A 21,924-nucleotide genomic window follows, 5' to 3' on the forward strand; every position below is an offset into this window, starting at 1 on the left:
TTTAGCCAATGAAATTCAGCAACAAAAAAGTCACTAATATGCAGGTTAGTTAAATAATTCGCCCTCCCCCTCACTTATCTCAGTTCACGGCACCCCAAACAAGTTCAATAATATCAAGGGCAACATACGAAATCGACAGATTGATGAACAAAGAAGTTACTAAGCAGTTATGTTAAATAATTTGTTTTTGGTTTATTAAATACAATTATATATTGCAATTATACATTTTTGTAGTTTAAACTATAAATTGCGCAAAATTATGTTTTTTTGTCAAAGTGACACACCACGCGAGTTATGCTCGATTTTTTGCCGAATTTTGACACACCACGCCGAAAAGGTTGCCCATCACTGCTCTAAACCAATGATGGCAGAGTCACAACTGGCAGCACCAATAACCACAAGAACCCAAACTAAATTAAAACCACAACTGGACAGCCAAACTGGAAAGGAATTCCGGAAAAGTTTGGAAACAGATGAATGGTTCCAGAAAAACAAAAAGTGTGCACAATGAGAGATGGGTTGCCTTGGGTAGGGGAAAAGTTATATATACCAACAACCCAAAGAGTCACTTTCATGCAGCTTTGCCATGACACAAAATCAGCAGGACATTTTGGATTTGTAAAAACTTTACACTTAATTAAACGGCAATTTTGGTGGCCATCAATAAAAAAGGACATAGAAAGTTATGTAGCCAGCTGCCCAAAATGTGCTACTGCAAAGAGGTTGCAAGGGAAACCGCCAGGACTATTACAAACAGTGGCAAATCCCTCAGCCCCCTGGAGGGAAATAGCCATGGATTTTATAGTGGAACTGCCAGAAAGCAATGGGAATACTGTTGTCTGGACAGTCATGGACTTGTTTTCCAAACAGGTGCACTTTATCCCTTGCCAAAAGATTCCCACTGCAAAAGCCTTAGCAAAACTTTTCGTCCAGCACATTTACAGATTGCACTGGGCACCCCAACACATCATCTCTGACAGGGGAGTGCAATTTACGTCTGCATTTTGGAAGGAATTTTTATCCCTCTTAGGGACCACTCAGGGGCTGACATCTAGCCATCATCCACAAGGGGATGGACAAACAGAACGTTGTCATTCAGTACTTGAGCAACATTTAAGATGTTTTATTAATTTCAGCAAACAAATTGGATGGACCTACTCCCTTTCACAGAAGTTGCTTACAATAATGCAGTCCACTCCAGCACAGGTTATACTCCTTTTAAATAGCCACCGGTCAAAGTTTCAACCCCATGCCAGAATTAACCCCAAACGAACCAACAATCCCATCACTGAAAGAATGGATGGAACAATTACAAAACACCTGGCCAATAGTTAGAAAAGCACTAGATGAAGCTAGGCAGGCATACAAAGCACAAGCCGATAAAAAAAGGGTTGAGCCTACACCATTCATTATAGGGGAAATGGTGTACTTATCTACAAAATACCTAAAGTCCCTACAGCCCTGTAAAAAACTTGGACCAAAATATATAGGGCCTTTTCCAATTAAAAGAATCATAAACCCAGTAACAATAGAATTAGAATTACCCCAAAATCTCAGGCAAATACACCCAATTTTTCATTGCAGCTTGCTGAAAAGAGAGCATCAGTCACCTTTACGGCCAAAAATCCCCCCCAACCTCCAATCATGGTGGAGGGCGAACAACATTTCGAAATAAAGGAAATCCTTGACTCTAGGAGATATCATGGAACGACTCTGTACCTAGTTGCCTGGAAACACCTCCCTGCCTCACAAAACGAGTGGGTCCATAAATGTCATGTCAGAGCCCCGAAGCTATTAAAGAACTTTCACACAGAGTACCCTAACAAGCCTGACTAACTTTTATACCTGTTTTGTTTTCTTTCAGGTGGATCTGTCTTTTTTTTTAAGGGGGCAGGATGTCAGAATCCAATTATATTTCATCTCTAGTTATCAACTATAGAAAACCCCATTTCTGCCTTCCCTGGATTCTGCCATACGGTGAAGGGAAGGGGGTGAAGAAAGGGGCTTTATGGCCCTCACTTCCTTCACTACACTTCAAAGAGACTGAATGTGGATATCGCCAAAAGGACTAACCATAACAATGGGGCTATTACCTTTCATGTAGTTTTCTCTGAAGTCTCCATCCAGCCGGCAGTAAGGAAAAGGGGGTGGGAATGCAATGCCTGAGACTGTCGCTGGAAGAAGGGGGTGATTGAGTGGGGCTACTGGGGAACCCGTTAAAAGCTTGAATGGGAGAGCTTGGACCCCAAGTCCTGTCTAGAACGCCTGCAACCATTTTCTCTTAATAAAGGATGCCTGTTGGAAGAATTATTCCAAGAGTTCTGTCTTCTTAAGATGCAAAGTGGGGTGGGTCCTTACACCATCTAAAGCAGTGGTTTTTAACCTTTTTAACGAATCGCCCCCTTGAGCCAATGAGGAAGTTGTCATCATCCCCTTCCCCAACATAACATCTCAATCACAATATAGGAAATAATTCTTCAATTTATGCAAAGGAAACAAACTTGATCCAAAATACAAAGAATCCAGGTACAAGAGCACACATCACAAGAGTTCACGTTTGTTTCCGGCAAATGCCCCACCCCACAGCGTCTCCTTAAATACCTAGTTCCCAGGTATGTCTTGTGAAGTGAGGCGTGACACTCTCCTCCCGAGTAAGTGAGCCTGCCTCCATTGTTCCCTCCTCCTCTCTGCTCTCCTTGCTCTGGGATCTGGTGGGGAGGGTCCTTGCTCCTCGCCTGAGCTATGCCTTCCCTGTTCTAAACTTGAAGGGCCCTGGCCTGCTTCAGCCTGTTCCTCCCCACAGTCCTCCGAAGCCACAGACGCCCCCTCCTGGGCCTCAACAGGGAACTCCATGTCGTCCTCAGAGTCAGGCTCGGATGGAGGCATGACAGAAGCGCTGCCCCCTCCATCACTGCTCATTCTGGCCAATGGCACACCATTGTATGGATAGAGCAGGGGTAAGCAACCCAAAACACTCAAAGAGCCGCTTGGACCCGTTTCCCACTGAAAATAAAACACTGGGAGCTACAAAACCCTTTTGACATCTAAAATCAAGATAACACTGCATATATCCTTTTTTACCTTTAATATATATATATATATATATATATATATATATATATATATATATTATATATATATATATATATATATATTCAGTGTTATCTTCATTTTAGATGTCAAAAGGGTCTCTCTCTCTCCCTCCCTCCCTCTTTCTGCCCTTGGTCTGCCAGTCCTCTTCCCCCACTCAGTGTGTGTGTGTGTGTGTGTGTGTGTGTGTGTGTGTGTGAGAGAGAGAGAGAGAGAGAGAGAGAGAGAGAGAGAGAGAAAGAGGGAGAGGCACTTGCGCTTCCTCTCTCTCTTTCCTCTTTTTCTCTTTCCCCTCTCCCTCTTTTCTCTCCCTACTTCCCCCTTCTTTCTCCAGGTGAGGAGAGAAAGAGAGAGAGAGAACGAAAGGCAGAGGGTGCCGAAGGGGCAGAGAGGAGGGCAGGAGGCAGCTGAAGACCCTGTCGCCGCTGGGACACCCCAGCTCACGGTTACATTGGCAGGCCGTCCCAAGTGCCGCTGGCGTCCCCGGGCTCAAGTCAGAGCCATGGGGCATCTGCGGAATGCCCCACCCATCAGCTGCGTCACCAAACGTCCCGCGCTGCCGGCGTCCTTGGTCGGAACCGGGGCAACGATCCACCTCCCACCAGGACCAACGCAGGAGCTTCCCGTGCTGCCAAGTAGATCCATCATGCTGGAGGAATTGGGGCTGCTCTGCACCACACAGCACTGCTGGTGATCTGTGACCCACCAGTGTCGCCCAGGGAGCGATGCCCCCACCAGCTGCCCCACCAGCTGGGACTGCCGCCCAGGGGGCAGCAGAAGGGGAGGAGGAGGAGGGCAAGGAAGCCGGCGCCAGGCCCCAGGAGGAGGCGTTCTGCGGGTCTGGCTGGGGCTCTTCTGCTGCTGGTTGTAAAATGCCTCCCCCCTCCCTTTCTCTCCCTCCCATCTTCTGCTCACCTCACATTTTTCACCAACAAAGCAGCCGGGACTCTGGCGCGCCTTCCTGGCCAGCTGGGCCAACAGTTCTGCGGCTGGGGATTGCAGGGGTTGCTCTCCCTTAGGCCGCGGCTTGTGGGAAGGCTGGCCCGATCAGCTGAGGCTGTGGCAGGCTGCTCCCAGTGGGGATCCTGGGGCTTCCCCGCATGGTTCCCCGGCCACGTGCACCTCGGACGGGGCCAGCCAGGGAAAGGGATTTCCTGGTCGCACTTCTCCCAGGGTGTGGGGCACCCGGGTGCAGGGCCAATCAGGAGCCCTGCAAGGGGGCAAATCTGAGAGAGAGAGAGAGAGAGAGAGAGAGAGAGAGAGAGAGAGAGAGAGAGAGAGAGAGAGAGAGAGAAAGTGCCTCTCTCTGTCTTTGACTGCAAATGACGGAGGAGGCTCGGAGCCGCAGGGGAAGGCTCAAAAGTGTCTCCAAAATTTCTCACTCTATCAACCCCATATCGCCCCCTTTTCGTTTCTTCACCCCCGTGTCACCCCTTTTCGTTCCATCGCCCCCCTGAAAAATGAAATCGCTCCCTGGGGGCGATATTGCCCAGGTTAAGAACCACTGGTCTAAAGGGTTGGCCTCTTGCACCTCGAAAGGGCCGCTTGGCCTGAAATTGCTATGTGGACCTGTCCCTATTACCCGGTCTGTCGAATTGACGTTCTGGTCTGGGAGGATAAGAGCGGGAGTAATGAGTGAACTCTGATCCCGTATCTGAACGAAAGGACTGTCTGCGGGCATAGGGAATAACTTTCCTGTCTGCCTTCCTAACAAGATGGGACATGACCTTACGTTTATCTTTGTTGTCAACTAGATAAGGGTTTAATGCCTCTCCAAATAAGCGGACTCGCATGTAAGGGGCTGCTGCCAACCACCATTTGGACCTAGCATCCACTTGCCACTGTCTGAGCCACAAAAGTCTCTGGGAGGTAACATTAGGCGCCAATGCCCGAGAGGAAAATCTGTCCGCATGCAAGGATGAGTCCAGCATGTATTCTGAAGCAGCCACTAATTTATTTAAGTCTTGATGCATCCATAGTTCTTCTGGTGGGACCCTAGCTTGTAACTGGCGGAGCCAGAGAAGCAAAGTTCTGGCGAAAAAGGAAGTAGATGCAGCTGCCTTTACCGCCCATGCTAAGACTTGATGAGTCCTGTAGAAATTAAGCTCCACTTTCTTATCCTCTGATTTCAAAGCCTCTGCTATATCTCCAGAGGCAGTGAAGGAAGAAACCAAAGTTGCTAATGGTTCATCCTCCACGGGAACTGCTAGCAACTCTGACAGTGCTGGTGCCACATTAAACAACTTTTTATCAGTTCCCTCTGGGGATGGAAAGGTACCAGGCATCCCCCATTGTCTTTGGACTATATTGAGAAAAAGTGGAGGACAGGGAATGTCCTGCTGAGTGAAAGTAGGTTCTGAAAAAACCCGACTGGTAGGTCCCTAGCTGGTGGAAGGTTCAGCCTGAGGAACCCCCTCAAAACCAATTTGAGCAGTGCTCCTGGCCTTGTGGAGCAGGGATTTAAAGAGGGCTGAATTAAACAGGCCTATGAATGGAGGAGGATCAGGGGATAAGTCCTCATCTTCTGACATCTCCTGTCCTGTCTGTTCCTCGTCCCCTATGAACAACATTCCACTCCGAAAGGAATGGGAGGGAATGAGATATCAGGACCTGCAGTTGTTCTGTTAATTCGATCCCAAGTTTCTGGAGGGTGAAGCCCTGCCACTGTAGGGGTGAATGTGGCCTCAGGGCCCTGAGGTCTAGCTGTTTTTGTAGGAGCAGTGGTCTGAGGGCCAAGTTCCTCACTGGAAAGGGGAGCTATTTCCACCTGTTCTGCCATGGGAAAAGTAAACTGACCTGTTTCCCCTTCTGGAGACCAGGCACTTACAGCAGCAGAAGATGACAGAGCCTGTTGAAGGCCAAAGACCAATGCCTCCATGGGAATAGGGATACTCTGACCCACGCTTGCAATATTCTTTTGTTTTGCAGCTTTGGAGAATTGCTTTTCCAATGCCTGGTGCCTTCTGCTTGCTTCTTTCTTTAGACGCTCTTCCGCCAGAGATCACTCTGGCCCTGAGTTTCCCAGCAGCCTCTTGTTTGGCTGACTTGAATTTCTTGTGCCTGGAGGAACTGCTGGAGGCACTTTGAGACATCTGAGCTGCAGCATCGTCTGCCATTGCAAATAAGAGATATCACAGTAATGTAACAGAGAATTGAATCCAGTAATGAGGAGCCCAGCTGTGGCTAGCGGTGGTGGCGGCAAAACCAAATTAATGGTGTAGCCAGCACACGTATAATACACTTAGTGGCGACAAGACCACTATATTGCATCAGCTGCTGCTAGATCTGTAAGTTTTGGGAGAATCCACCAGGAAAGTAGCGGCCCGCGCGCCTAACGGCGTGCAAATTATATAACTAAAAATCACAAATAGCAGCAGTATATTCAGGGCAAGTGTGTCTGAGATCCCCTGTATCTAAGAATGTCTGGGTTAGTTCAGTGCAACACTTGCTTTGCAGCTGTCTTTCGCAGTACCCTTTTCAAACTTGGAAACTGTCCTATCTGTAAACAAATGACTAGCCTACAAGGACAGATCATTTACCTAGGGTCTGTAATCCGTGCTCTTCGGGCAGAAATTAGGTGTCCAGTTCAGCCCCTCTACTCTAGTAAGCCTCCGTGCTATTAGCCCCATTTACCACAAAGATCCTGCAGGAGAAGGGCAGTGTGGACAACCATGGGTTCTGGCAGGGTGAGAGCTGTGAACCATAAACACCAAGCTTTCGCTATGTCCCTGCACAACAGTTACAGTGCCCTTGCTGACCTTAATAGGGACATTAAGGAGACAGGTAAAGGTATTAGTGAAGATAACTCAAATAAGCAGGGGACTGTAGTCCGAGATGAAGAACTAGATTTCGACAGGGAGAAGTGTGAATCATGTATTGCACATCAGTCATGCAAGAACAGAAAGGCACCCAAAAAGAGAAGCTACCTTCTGGTAGGTGATTCAATTATAAGGGATGTAAATTTAGGAAAGGACACAGAGGCTTCGAAAGAGGTCAGGTGTCTTCCAGGTGCTACTGCCAGTAGGGCAAGAAGTGTATTTCTAAAATAATCAAGAATGGCAGCAAGGACTGTGATGTGGAGGCCATTGTACATCTTGGCACTAACGATCTGTCCTAAAAAGATGTATTCTCTGTGCAGAACGATTTCCAGAGCTTGGGGAAGGAATTTAGCAGAATAGACTGTAGGCTTACTTTCTCAGAGGTTTTACCAGTGTATAAGGAGCAAAACGGAAAAGGCCAGCGCATAGCACAATTCAATATGTGGCTAAAGGAGTGGTGTAAAGGGGAAGGCTTCGGATATATTAGTCACGATGTCAGTAGCTGGTCCAATCAAAAGATGTACAAAAGAGATGGTTTGCATCCATCAAAAAAAGGGACTGAGTTACTTGGCTATAAATTCACAGATTTTCTGGAGGGAAATTTAAACTAAACAGCGGGGACAGGGAGTTAATTGATACGGAACAACCCTGTCCCCGGCAATTTAAAAACTATAGGGCTATCAGTGCATGTAGCATAGATGTGTGTGTGGACAAGAATACCAACCTTGCTATCAAGCAAAATGAAGCCTCTAATAGCGAGTGCCACACAAAGTTCACTAACCAAATAGGTGGTAAGAAAATAGGGGAACTCAGGCACCACACAGGTTATGTAGAAAGGAAACACAGGACCACTCACAAAGGATTCAAATGTTTATACACCAATGCACAGAGTATGAACAGCAAACAGGGTGAACTAGAAATTCAGGTTAATGAGGGCAGATACGATATTGTTGCCATTACGGAAACATGGTGGGATGAAACCCACACATGGAACACACAGCTAGAGGGATTTAAATTATTTAAAAGAAACAGACCAAATAAAAGAGGAGGTGGAGTTGCTCTCTATATAAGAAATAACTACATCTCCACAGAAATAGAGCACATCAATGATAAAAACTGTCTTGAATGCATTTGGGTCAATATAAAAAGGGGGGGGGGGAATGACATTGCCATAGGTGTATACTACAGACCACCCAACCAAACAGAGGAAATAGATGAACTTTTTGCTAGTCAGCTAACTAAGGTATGTAGGAAGCACATCACAATAGTAATGGGGGACTTTAACTACCCTGACATCACTGGGAGACAAACTCCGCACCAAGTGGAAGATCAAACAGGTTCCTGGCAAACCTAGCAGACAACTTTGTCTCCCAAAAAGTAGAGAAGGGAACTAGGGGATTAGCCATTTTGGATCTAATTCTCACTAACAGAGATGAAATGATAGAAGGTGAGCCGAGGTGGCGCAGCAGTTAGAGTGCAGTACTGCAGGCCACTTTAGCTGACTGTGTTCAGCAGGTCAGCGGCTCAAATCTCACCGGCTCAAGGTTGACTCAGCCTTCCATCCTTCCGGGGTAGGTAAAATGAGGACCCAGATTGTTGGGGGCAATGTAATATATATATATACATTGCTTACTGGTATACACCGCTTAGAGAGTGCTTGCACTTAAAGCGGTATATAAGTCTCATAAATAAATAAATAAATAAAATAAAGGTGTTGAAGCCATAGGAACTCTGGGAGGAAGTGATAATGCAATATTAGAATTCAACATTATAGAAGCACAAGCAATAGAACACAGTCAAACTAGAGTCTTGGACTTCAAGAGAGCTAATTTCAATAAACTTAGAGAGGGCTTGGGGAAGGATTCCATGGATGAGAATCCTCAAGGGGAAAACAACTGAAGAAGCTTGGGAAATTTTGAAAAATGAGATAATAAAAGCACAGTCTAGCACAATACCAACAAAGAGGAAAAACAACAGCTCTCAAAAGAAACCAGCATGGCTGCATAAAGAACTCTCTGCCAAATTGAAAGATAAAAAGGACAAGTATAGAAAGTGGAAAGAGGGGAACATAACTAAGTCAGAATATCAGCAAATAGCCCGAGCCTGCAAAGATGAAGTGAAGAAAGCCAAGGCTCAAAATGAACTGAGGCTTGCGACCAAAGTCAAAAATAACAAAAAAAGCTTCTTTCAACATGTAAAAAACAAGAAAAAAGTGAAGGAAATGATTGGTCCATTAGTGGGGGAAGTGGCAAGAAGGTGACAAGCAAAAGGGAGAAAGCAGAACTATTTAACTTGTTTTTTGCATCTATCTTTACACAAAGGGAAAAAACAGACCAACCTATCAAAAATAGTGCCATAAAAAACAAAATAGAAACACAAGTTAAGATAGGCAAGAAAATGGTAAGTGAGCACCTGTCCAGCCTAGATGAGTTCAAATCGCCAGGACCAGATGGATTACACCCCAGAGTTCTCATGGAACTGGCAGATGTGATATCGGAACCACTGAACTATATTTTTCAAAGATCCTGGAACACAGGTGAACTACCAGAGAACTGGAAAAGAGCTGATGTAGTTCCCATCTTCAAAAAAGGAAAAAAAATGGATCCAGGAAATTACAGACCTATCAGCTTGACCTCAATTCCTGGGAAGATCCTGGAAAAGATAATCAAACAACGAATCAACGAACACCTAGAGGCAAACAAAGTCATTACTAAAAGCCAACATGGGTTTGTCAAAAATAGATCATGCCAGACAAATCTTATTGCATTCTTTGACCAAGTGACAAAATTAGTGGATCAGAGGAATGCTGTGGACATAATCTACTTGGACTTCAGTAAGGCATTTGATAAAGTAGATCACAACCTACTACTTGACAAGATAGAAAAATGTGGGGTAGACAGAACCACCACCAGATTGATCCGTAGCTGGCTGACCGGCCGTACTCAGCGAGTGGTCCTCAATGGAACTGCATCTATATGGAGGGAAGTGTGTAGTGGGGTGCCCCAGGGCTCTATTCTGGGCCCAGTGCTCTTCAACATCTTCATCAACGATTTGGATGAAGGGATAGATGAGGAACTCATCAAATTTGCAGATGACACCAAGCTGGCAAGAATAGCCAACACTCCAGAAGACAGGCTTAATATACAGAAGGATCTGCACAGACTTGAACACTGGGCACTAACTAACAAAATGAAATTCAATGGTGAAAAAAGCAAGGTTCTAAATTTAGGCAAGAAAAACCAAATGCACAAGTACAGCATAGGTGGCACCATGCTCAATAGTAGTAACTATGAGAGGGACCTCGGAGTCCTAGTAGACAATCACCTAAATATGAGCCAGCAGTGTGCTGCATCTGCCAAAAAGGCCAACACAGTGCTAGGCTGCATTAACAGAGGGATAGAATCAAGATCACGTGAAGTATTAATACCACTCTTCAATGCCTTGGTAAGGCCACACTTGGAATACTGCATCCAGTTTTGGTCACCACGATGTAAAAAAGATGTTGAGACTCTAGAAAGAGTACAGAGAAGAGCAACAAAGATGATTCGGGGACTGGAGGCTAAAACATATAAGGAACGGTTGCTAGAATTGGGTATGTCTAGTTTAACGAAGAGAAGGACAAGGGGGGACATGATAGCAGTATTCCAATATCTCAGGGGTTGCCATAAAGAAGAGGGAATTAAGCTATTTTCCAAAGCACCTGAAGGCAGGACAAGAACAACGGATGGAAACTAATCAAGGAGAGAAGCAACCTAGAACTAAGGAGAAACTTCCTGCCAGTGAGAACAATTAATCAGTGGAACAGCCTGCCTCCAGAAGCAGTAAATGCTCCAACACTGGAAGTTTTTAAGAAGAGACTGGACAGCTATTTGTCCGAAATGGTGTAGGGTTTCCTGCCTGAGCAGGGGGTTGGACTAGATGACTTCCAAGGTCCCTTCCAACTTTACTACTATTACTATTAAGACCAACTTAATGGTATGGTCAGCACACTTGAAATCCTCTGAGTGGCAGCAATATCAATTTAATGATACGCCAGCACACTTGCAATCCATTTAGTGGTGGCAAGACCAACTTAATGGTACGGCCAACTCATATGTGATCTGGTTGGTGGTGACAAAATCAAGTTAATGGGAAGCCAGCACACCTATAAGCAGCCTTTAATCGGATGTGTAGGTGTTGGGGTTTTTTTGCACTTAATGGCGGCCGTTGAAACGGGCCTCAGCCATGCCCTGAAGCCGTGTGGTGGTCAGACCGATTATAATGGCTGGAAGGCTATAGAATCGCCTGATTGCAGAAGCCCTGGAATGAAATAACCAGTACACTTATATACAGCAAATTGCTGAATTAGGCAAGCAGCCTTCATGAAAAGCCTCTGCTTGGTCTTCTGTGCGATGTACGTGCTTGGAAAAAGGTGGCCGCCAGCAAAGGTCTCCTCCAATTTTAACTGGAGCAGCAGCCACTTCTATGTCAGCTAGCAAAGTCACTGGCTGAATTCCTTTTGAAATGACCGTATTTAAATTCAAATAGGCTAGCAGGCTAGCTGGCTAGTTGGAAGGGAGAGCCCCCCCCACCTAGGAAGCAACACATGTGGCTCTCAAAATGGCGATTGCGATTGAACCCGATCTGCCTGAAATTACAAGGAGCTTGGAAAGCTGGGGGCTTCAGCCGAAGCCTGCAAAAAACCCATTCTGAATAACAGAGTGGTTTAAACACAGTACTGCTATCTGCACTAAGAAGGGAAGGGAAAGGTACAACCTGATTGTTTAGCTTTTCTGCTAAAGATGAAGAGCCAATCTTCACCACGTCTCTCTTGGGCTAAGACTAAGTTCATGACTAGGGATTCCTAGCAGGAAGAAGAGAGGCATGGCAAAGGTTGATTGACTTAGTCTCTAGGGCAGAAAGGCTAAATCAACCCATATATGGATTCTCCATTCGTCATGCTGGAGAATAAGGAAATTCTAGATTCCAGAAAGTATCATGGCTCTGCCCAATACCTGGTAGCCTGAAAAGATCTCCCAGCTTCCCAAAATGAGTGGGTACATAAGAAACACATTAGAGCCCCCAGACTGTTAAAAAGATTCCACACCAACTACCCTGATAAGCCTGACTAACCTTGCTGTTTCACTTCTCTCCCTGTTATTGTTGACCAATCTTTAGAACCTTTAGAACCCAAAACCAATCACAAATCCCAAGAAAACAAATCAAACAAAGAGGTAGGCAGTGTTGACAATGAAGAAAAACTCAAACAACAATCAGGAGATTCAGGAAACATAACCATGGACAGGCATAAAAGCCTTAAATGCTTATATACAAACACTCAAAGCTTGGGGAACAACAGAGTGAACTAGAAGCAATAGTATATGAGGGAGGGTATGACATAGTTGGCATAACGGAAACCTGGTGGGACAAAACCCATGAATGGAATGGACTGATGGATGGATACAAATTGTTCAAAAGAAACAGGTCTACAAAAAGAGGAGGGGAGTTGCACTATATGTAAGAGAACACTACATATCTGCAGAAATGCACATGATCCAAGACAAAATCTCTCCAGAATGTATATAGGTCAATATAAAAGAGAAAAAAGTGACATTACTATAGGTGTATATTACAGGCCACCCACCAATCAGAAGAAATAGATGAACTCTTTGCCAACCAGTTAACAAATGTATGCAGAAAGCATACCACAGTAGTAGTAGTAGTAGTAGTAGTAGTAGTAGTAATGGGAGACTTCAACTATTCAGGTATCAACTGGGAGACAAACTCTGCAGCGAGCGGGAGATCAGATTCATAACTAACCTAGTCGACAACTTTGTCACCCAAAAGGTGGAGGATGGAAGTAGACACAAAGCTATACTGGACTTAATCCTTACAAATAGAGAAGAAGTGATAGAGGGAATCGAAATTGCTGGAAACTTGGATGAAAGCGACCACGTCATACTAGAATATAAAGCAAACACTAGCAATAGAAAACAATGCAACCAATATCGTAGGCTTCAAAGAGCTGACTTCAACAAACTCAGAGAGAACCTAGGAAAGATCCCATGGATGAAAATCCTAAAGGGGAAAACAACCCAAGAAGCATAGGAAACCCTGAAAAAAGCAATCACAAAAGCCCAGACCAGCACAACGCCACTGAGAAAGAAAAAAAAGAAATCCAAGAAGAAACCAGCATGGTTGCACAAAGAGCTCTCTAACAAATTAAAAGACAAAAAAGGACAAATACAAAAAATGGAAAGAGGGGCACATAACCAAAGCTGATTATCACTAGACCGCCAGAAGATGTAAAGATGAAGTCAGGAAAGCAAAGGCTCAGAAAGAACAAAGACTTGCAACAGAAATCATGGATAATAAAAAAAAGTTTCTTCCAATATATTAACAAGAAAAAAGTCAACGAAACTGTAGATCCACTAAAGAGAGAAGATGACAAGGAAATAACAGGCAACAGGGAGAAAACACAGCTGCTTAATTCATACTTTTCATTAGTCTTCACACAAAAAGAAACCATAGCCCAACAAACAAACAAAAAACACTGCAAAAGACATACTAGAAACAAAAATCATAATAAGCAAGAAAATAGTAAGAGAACACCTACCCAACCTTGACAAATATAAATCACCAGGACCTGACAGATTACATCCCAGAGTTCTGAAAGAGCTGGCAGATGTTATCTCAGAACCATTGCACCACACCTTTCAAAAATCCTGGAGCACTGGGGAAGTACCAGAGGATTGGGAAAGGGCTGATGTGGTCCCCATCTTCAAGAAAGGGAAAAAAAATGGAACCAGGAAACTACAGACCAATCAGTTTAATATCAATACCTGGGAAGATCCTAGAAAAATAATCAAAAAACAAATCTGCAAACAACTAGAAACAAAGTCATAACTAGCAGCCAGCACGGATTTGTTAAAAACAGATCATGCCAAAACAATCTCATCTCATTCTTCGATAAAGTGACCAAACTAGTAAACCAGAGAAATGCAGTGGACGTAGTATATCTAGATTTCAGTAAGGCATTTGACAAAGTGGACCACAACCTACTCCTTGGTAAGCTAGAAAAAAGGTTGAATAGACAACATCACCACCAGATGGATCTGTAGCTGGCTGACAAACCGTACTCAACGAGTAGTCCTCAATGGCACTACCTCTACATGGAGAGAAGTAAGCAGTGGGGTACCGCAAGGTTCCATCTTAGGCCCAGTATCTTCAACATCTTCATAAATGACTTAGACAAGGGAATTGAAGGGGAACTCATAAAATTTGCAGATGACACTAAACTGGCTGGAACACCCCAGAAGACAAACTCAGGATCCAAAAAGATCTTGACCAACTTGAACAATGGGCCCTATCCAACAAAATGAATTTTAATGTGGAAAAAAGCAAAGTTTTACATTTAGGTAGAAAAAAAATCAAAGGTAGAAGTACAGATTAGGCAAGACCTGGCTCAAAAACAGTGGCAAGAATTATATTTGCACAATATTGGAAAAACGAAGAAATACCACCAGAAGAAGAAATAATCAAAAAAATATTAGACTGCGCGGAAATGGACAGACTTACTTTAAGGTTGAAACAAAAAGAAAAAACAGAATATTTTCAAACTTGGGACTTTTATCAATGATTAGAGAAAAGATTTAGGGATTAGGGATTTAATTTGTATTAGTGAATAAGATATTCAGACAACATGTCTTTGTTGAATAATTATTACTGAACTCTGTTTAAAAAAAGTAATAATAAAACTTTTAAAAAAACAAAACAAAGGTACAAGTACAGATTAGGTAAGACTTGGCTCAAAGACAGTAACTATGAGAGGAACCTTAGAGTCCTAGTGGACAATCACTTGACAATGAGCCAGCAGTGTGCAGCAGCAACCAAAAAAGATAATACAATCCTGTGTCAGAACCCAGTTATTGGGAGGGGGGTGATTTCTTTTTTCTATGTTTCTGTGGGTTCTGCCATTCTCCTGGGGGGAGGGGGGAAACATGGGCAGTAGCCAGAAACAGACAGAACAAACAATAGAAGAAAGAATTACAAAAGTGGAAGAGGAAAAAGAGAAGATGAATCAAGAAGATGAGGGAAGAGTAAGATAGCAGAGGAGAAGGAAAATGGATTTTTTTCAGTGAATATAAATGGATTGAATTCCCCATCAAAAAGGAAAAGAATTTTCAAACAACTACAGAAATTAAATATTGATATAATTTGTTTGCAAAAGACATACATAAAAAATCATCATCATAAAGTTTTGGAAAATCCAAAACTTGGAAAACTTTATTATACATCAGCTCAACAAAAAAAGAGGAGTAGTTGTGTATGTCAAAGAGACAATAGATTCCAAAATGATTTATGCAGATGAAGAAGGAAGAATATTAATGGTAGAAATATTTTTAAATCAAAACCAGATACTTTTGGTAGCAATATATGCACCAAATAATAATCAAGAAGAATTTTACCAAAACCTTCATAGAAAAATAGTAGAAATGGAATACCAAAATATATGCTTTATTGGGGATTTCAATGCAATAGTAGATGGGACATTAGACTATAAAAGCAGTAAATCAGGGATACAAGGAAGAAAAAGATTACCTAAGACTTTTTTCAATATAATAGAGGAAATCGGTATACAAGGTATCTGAACAGAAACGAATCCAGGAAAACCACAAAACACATTTTATTCTAATAGTCATAAATCTTGGTCTAGAATTAATATGATTTGGATGACACCTGAATTAAGGGTTAATATACAGGAAATTGAAATAGAATTAGGTACTTGGCCAGATCATAACCCCTTAAAAATGGTGTGGAAAGGAATGCAGAAAAAATTAAGATGGACCTTGAATCAATCTATAGTATAAGAGAAAGAATGTATAGACTTAGCAACAAAAGAAATGGAATTTTTCTTTAAAGAAAATAAAAAAGAAGATACAACATTACAAAATGTATGGGATGCAACCAAAGCATATTTTCGAGGTGTAGCGATAACATACATGGCGAAAAAAAAATAAAAAAAGAGACAACAATGTCAGTTTTAAGAAAAGAATTTAAAAAATTAGAACTTGAACTACAAATAAACCCACAAAAGAAAATATTGAAATGACAAATGGAAATAATAAAACATAAATTAAATTTAATAGAATCAGAAAAATTGGCACAATGCGTATAGATGCAAACAGATGCAGAAACGTAAAGAGTTGGAAATAGAGATTAAATCTAAGGAAAAGGCCCTTACATTAAATCCATTGGACAATAATTTAAAGGCTTCTATTATCTTGCTTAAAGAGCAATTTAATATGTTAATATCTGATCAGATCGCAATTAATTTGAGGTATATGAAACATAATACATTGTGCAATGCAAACAAACCTGGTAGGTGGTTGGCTTACCATCTACGAAAGAAACAGAAATCAAGGATTATAGAGAAAATAAATTATAAAGGTAAATAAATTATAAATTATAAATTTATAAATTATAAAGTTTATCAACAAAATTTGATTAAAAGAAGTTTTTTAGATTTTTATTCAAAGTTATATGCTAGTGAAAGCATACAAGTTTCAGATATAGAAAAATACTTACAGGAAACACATTTTCCTAAACTTACTATTGAACAAAGAGATGAGATTAATGGTTTAATTACTTCTGAAGAGATTGTTTGGGCAATTAAACAATTAAAAGTTGGTAAGGCTCCAGGGACAGATGGATTAACAGCAATTTATTATAAAATGTTATCTGAAGAAATGATAGAACTATTGAAGGAACTTTTAAATAATATTTTGTTTGGAGCAGAGGTACCTCCATCATGGAGAAGGGCTTTTATATCATTGATCCCGAAGGAGGATCAAGATTTGACTCAGCCCAAAAATTATAGGCCTATATCACTTCTGAATACAGATTATAAGATTTTTTCAAAAATATTGGCTAATAGATTAATGTGAGTTTTGAAGCAATTGATTCATAGTGATCAATCTGGATTTATAACTGGAAGATATATGAAATATAATGTTAGACAAATTGTTAATTTAATTGAGAATTTAGACAAGAACAATCAAATCCCTGCGGCTTTGATTTTCTTAGATGCTGAAAAAGCTTTTGATCAATTAGATTGGCAATTTTTATTTAGAGTAGTAGAGGAAATGAATTTTGGGGATAAATTTTTATCTGCCCTTAAGGCTATATAATAACAACAATCTGCACAAATTATAGTTAATGGGGGATTAACAGAAGCATTTAAAATTGAAAAGGGTACAAGACAGGGATGTCCTTTATCACCATTGTTATTTATTTTAACAATGGAGATTTTTCTTATTAAAATTTGTGAGTCACCTCGTATAAAGGGAATAAAAATAAATAAGAATGATTATAGGTTGAGAGCCTTTGCTGATGATTTGGTTGTGACATTATCTCAGCCGACAGATTCGGTTAGGGATTTGGTTGAAATTCTAATTCAGTATGGGAAGGTTTCTGGTTTTAAGGTAAATAATAATAAGACTAAAATATTAGTGAAAAATATGTCTATGAAGGAAAAGGATATTATGGTTAAATTAACAGGTTTTGAAACAGTGAGAAAGGTTAAATATTTAGGATATATATAACAGCTACTAATGTTAAATTGTATAAAAATAATTATGATACATTATGGGCAAAAGTGCAAAAGGACTTAAATCATTGGAAAAAATTACAATTATCTTTGTTGGGGAGAATATCGGCAGTTAAAATGAATATACTTCCAAAGTTTTTTTTTTATTTCAGATGATACCTATTTTGAAAAAAGATGCTAATTTGGAGGAATGGCAGAAGGGGACTAACAAATTTATTTGGGCAGAGAAAAAGCCGAGAGTTAAATTCAAAATTATGCAGGATATACGGGAAAGAGGAGGACTAAAGGCGCCTAATTTAAAATTGTACTATGATGCGGTGGCTTTAACACTGATTAGTGATTGGCTCAACTTAACAAATAAAAATATTTTCTCTCTTGAGGGATGGGATTTATTATATGGATGGCACGTGTATTTAATTTATGATAAAAAAGTTGATCAGGTTTTTAAAACCCATATTTTGAGAAGTGCCTTGTTACGTGTCTGGAAGAAATATTATTATAGGCTAAATTATAAAATCCCAATTTGGGGGATTCTTGGACACGTGATAGAGGGAGTATCTAGGGGAGTAAATTTGGATAAGATTTCTTATAAGGAATTACTTTGTTTGGTTGGGCAGCATTGGCAATTAAAGCCTTTAACTGAGTTGAAGCAAGAAAATGTTGTATATTCTTGGTTTTATTATAATCAATTGTTAGTGAGGTATAGATCAAAAGGTTGGTATTACTTTAGAGGATGTGAATTTGGTAAAACAGATTAAAGATCAAAGTCGAGCTCATATAAAAAGAATTTATAGTGCTTTAATAGAATTGGACTCTGAAACGGAGTTAGTTAAAGATTGTATGGTCAAATGGGCTCAAAATATTCAAGATCCGATTTTATTGGATACACGGGAGACAATTTGGGTTAGAAATGTAAAATTTACTCAAGTGCAAAATTTAAGAGAAAAGTTTTATAAAATGTTTTATAGATGGCATTTGGATCCCCAAAAGTTGTCTCGCATGTATCCGAATTTACAGCCCAAATGTCGAAGATGTGGAAATTTAGATGCAACTTATTTTCATATCTGGTAGACTTGTAGAGATATTAAAGCTTTTTGAATTAAGATTTGGTGGAATATTCAAAAGATTTTTAAGAGAAAGATAAAGTTTACTCCGCAATTATTTTTGTTGGGTATTATTGTAGATTTTGATGTTAAAGAAATCAATTGGATGTTGAATCTTGTAACAGCTGCAAGATTATTCGTGGGGCAATATTGGAAGAAAAACTCACTGCCTACTTTGGAAGAATGGATACTTAAGGTGTCTAATTTAGGAGAAATGGCGAAAATCTCCGCCTACTTGAAGGACCATTCACAAGAAAGATACATTATGGTTTGGAGAAGATGGGTTGATTATATTCAAAAGAAATATGAAACTGAAAAGTATTATCTTGCTTTTGAGTAGATTTTAGATAATTATTAATAGTTTTAATTATATTATTATTATTGTTTTAATTTGTTAATATTTGTTTTGAGAAGGAGTTAAAGTATGTTATGGTTTTGATTGATAGTATAGTTGGTTTATGTTAGTTAGATCATGTTTGTTTATTTGTTACCCTGTAATCAGCTCTGGGAAGTGGGGGAGGGGGGAAGGGGAGAGGGGTGGGGAGGGTTTATATTGTAATAAATTTTTTAAAAAAAACTTAATAAAAGAAAAAGAAAAATTGGCACAACAAATTAAAAGGACAAAGCAAAACTTCTTTGAAAATGCAAACAAACCAGGAAAATGATTAGGTTATAAACTTAAAAAACAGAAGGAGAAAAAATTGATAAACAATTTAGTAGATGAAAAAGGCTGCTTACAATTTAAAAATGAAGCAATAAAAAAGATAATTAAAGAATACTATGAGAAACTGTATGACAAGGAAGAAACTCCATGGGAGAAAATGACTCAATATATGGAAGAAAATAATTTACCAAAAATTCCAGAAAATTTTAACTATGTTAAATGAAAAAATAACAATGATGGAATTGACAGAGGCAATAAAAAGACTAAAAAATGAAAAAAACAGCGGGACCAGATGGACATCCGGCAGAGTTTTATAAATATTTACAAAATATATTAAATTCACTATTGAAAAATGTATGTAATGAACTTTTATTGGCAAAACTCCCAAATACATGGACAGAAGCTAATGTTACTTTGATACCAAAAGAGGACTCTGATCAAAAACTATAGACCGATATCACTACTGAATGTGGACTATAAAATCTTCACTTCAATAATAGCTGAGAGGCTAAAAAGATATTTGACTGAATTTATACACCCAGATCAAAATGGATTTTTGCCAAAGGGACAGATAAAAAATAATTTGAGGGTTATACTAGATATATTGGAGTATTATGAACTTCATCTAGGGAAACAACTGGCACTAGTATTTTTAGACGCCCAAAAGACATTCGATAATGTTTCTTGGCAATTTATGATTCAACAACTAAAAACAATGGACTTTGGTCAAAACTTTATAAATACAATTCAGACAATAATATCAGAAACAAACAGTAAAAGTAATTGTAAATGGGGATTACACAGAAAATTTTGATATACGAAAAGGCACAAGACAAGGATATCCATTATCCCCATTGCTATTTATCTTAACTTTGGAAGATTTAAATAGAAACAATAGACAAGATCCAGAAATTAAAGGATTGAAAATAAAAGGTGAAACCTACAAACTGCAAGCATTTGCAGATGATTTGGTATTCATTCTAGAGCACGGGTCAGTAACATGCAGCTCCAGAGCTGCATGCGGCTCTTTGATCCATCTCCTGCAGCTCCAGAGCCTCCTCCACCATTTGCAAAGAGAGAGAGGGGGGGCACTTGCGTTTCCCTTCTCTCTCACACACACATGCAGGCTTGCCCCCTCGCAGAGCTCCTGATTGGCCCTGAGCCCGGTTGCCCTACCCCCTGGGAGAAGGGTGGCCAGGAAATCCCTTTCCCGGACTGACCCCGTCCGAGGTGCATGGGGCCGGGGAGCTGCGCAGGGAAGCCCCGGGATCCCCGCTGGGAGTAGGCCAGCGAAGCCACTGAGTGGGCCAGCCCTCCTGCAAGCCGCGGCCCATTGGCCAAGCAGCAGCAGAGCTGGAGACGGAGGGTGAGTGGCGGAAGGAGGGAGGGGGCTTTGAGTCTGCGGCACGCCACAGTGAAGCGGCCATGGGGCAGGTGGCGCGGCCCCCTCCCAGCTTACCTGTACCAGGCAGCGGGGCAGCCAAGCCGGCCATGCGTCACCCCAGGCCGGTCAGCAGTCCCGGCTGGGGCAGTGGCCAGCAGAGGCATCAGTTTCTGGGCCTTCCCTGGGGCAGTGGGGGAATGGTTCCTTGACCGTTCCTGGGGTGCTGAGCTGGCCACGCATTGCCCAGGGCTGGGTGGCAGTCCCAGCTGGGGCGGCGGTTGGCGGGGGCATCATTCCTGGGCCGTCCCTGGGCCGCTGAGCCGGCCATGCGTTGCCCCGTGCTGGGTGAAAGCCAGTGGTGACATCGTTCCTGGGCTGTCCCCGGGCCGCTGAGCCAGCCACTTGTTGTCCCATGCCAGGCGGCAGTCCCGACTGCGGCGGTGGCTGGCAGGGTCATCGTTCCTGGGCCGTCCCTGCGCCGCTGAGCCAGCTATGCATTGCCCTGGGCTGACGGCAGCCGGCGGGGACATCGTTTCTGGGCCATCCCCGGGCCGGGCGGCAGTCCTGGCTGAGTGGCAGCCAGCAGGGGCATCATTCCTGGGCTGTCCCCAGGCCGCTATGCATTGCCCTGGGCTGGGCAGCAGCTGGCGGGGCATCGTTCTTGGGCCACTGAGCCGGCCACGCATCACCCCGGGCCAGGCGGCAGTCCCAGCTGGGGCGGCGGCCAGTGGGGTCATCGCTTCCTCTGCCGTCCCTGGGCCGCTCCCTGGGCAGCCGAGCTAGTCAAGCTTCTTCTGGTTAAGCAGGGAGAATGCTAACTGGGGATTGGGGGGAGACAGAGAGACCCTCATCCTACTGCCAGGCTATTGGTCGCAGGTGGATTATCTGCCAAAGAGCCGCTCACTCGGCTGGGTCTGCAGAATGGAAGAAGCTCCCGCAAACGGCTGAAAACTGATTTTGTCAAGAGCTATTTTCTCTGGCAGACAGAACTGACATTGTCAGCTCCAGGTTGGGGTGGAGGGCTCACCTGTGGCCTTGGCAGGAGTCCAAAGTCCGCCTTTTCCCATCCACCAGTCCTGAGACAAAGCAGACCCCCTCTTGGCTGTCATATCTATCAGGAGCCGATGAAAAGAGGTGGATAAGGCCCAGTAATGCTGCTGAAGAGATAATGCTCAGTGGAGACCCAGCTTCCCTTCCTCCCTCTGTCTCTCTCAGGTAAGGATTTCACACTATGTTTATGAGAGAGTCACATCTAAATAAGATCTGGATAAAGTTTT

The 21,924-nt window shown here is 42.2% G+C and overlaps 1 protein-coding gene across 10 annotated transcripts in view; it reads right to left on the minus strand.

Annotated features, from left to right (window-relative positions):
• PHC1 (polyhomeotic homolog 1) overlaps window positions 1-21,924 on the minus strand; it is a 155,943-nt gene that overhangs the window by 37,307 nt on the left and 96,712 nt on the right. Inside the window, exon 14 of one of the 10 annotated variants that reach the window (XM_039366535.1) lies at window positions 4,523-6,199. The exons of 8 other annotated variants lie outside the window; for them this stretch is intronic. In XM_039366535.1, the coding sequence (XP_039222469.1) occupies window positions 6,092-6,199 (108 nt within the window). In that variant the 3' untranslated portion in view covers window positions 4,523-6,091. Of the gene's footprint in view, window positions 1-4,522; window positions 6,200-20,462; window positions 21,759-21,924 lie in introns of those variants that run through there. One more of the 10 variants, XM_039366538.1, reaches the window with a different exon arrangement.

Source organism: Crotalus tigris, unplaced genomic scaffold (genome assembly GCF_016545835.1).
Source record: "Crotalus tigris isolate CLP2741 ecotype Arizona unplaced genomic scaffold, ASM1654583v1 scf7180000020347.5012614909:4044961, whole genome shotgun sequence".
NCBI classification, from domain to species: domain Eukaryota; kingdom Metazoa; phylum Chordata; class Lepidosauria; order Squamata; family Viperidae; genus Crotalus; species Crotalus tigris.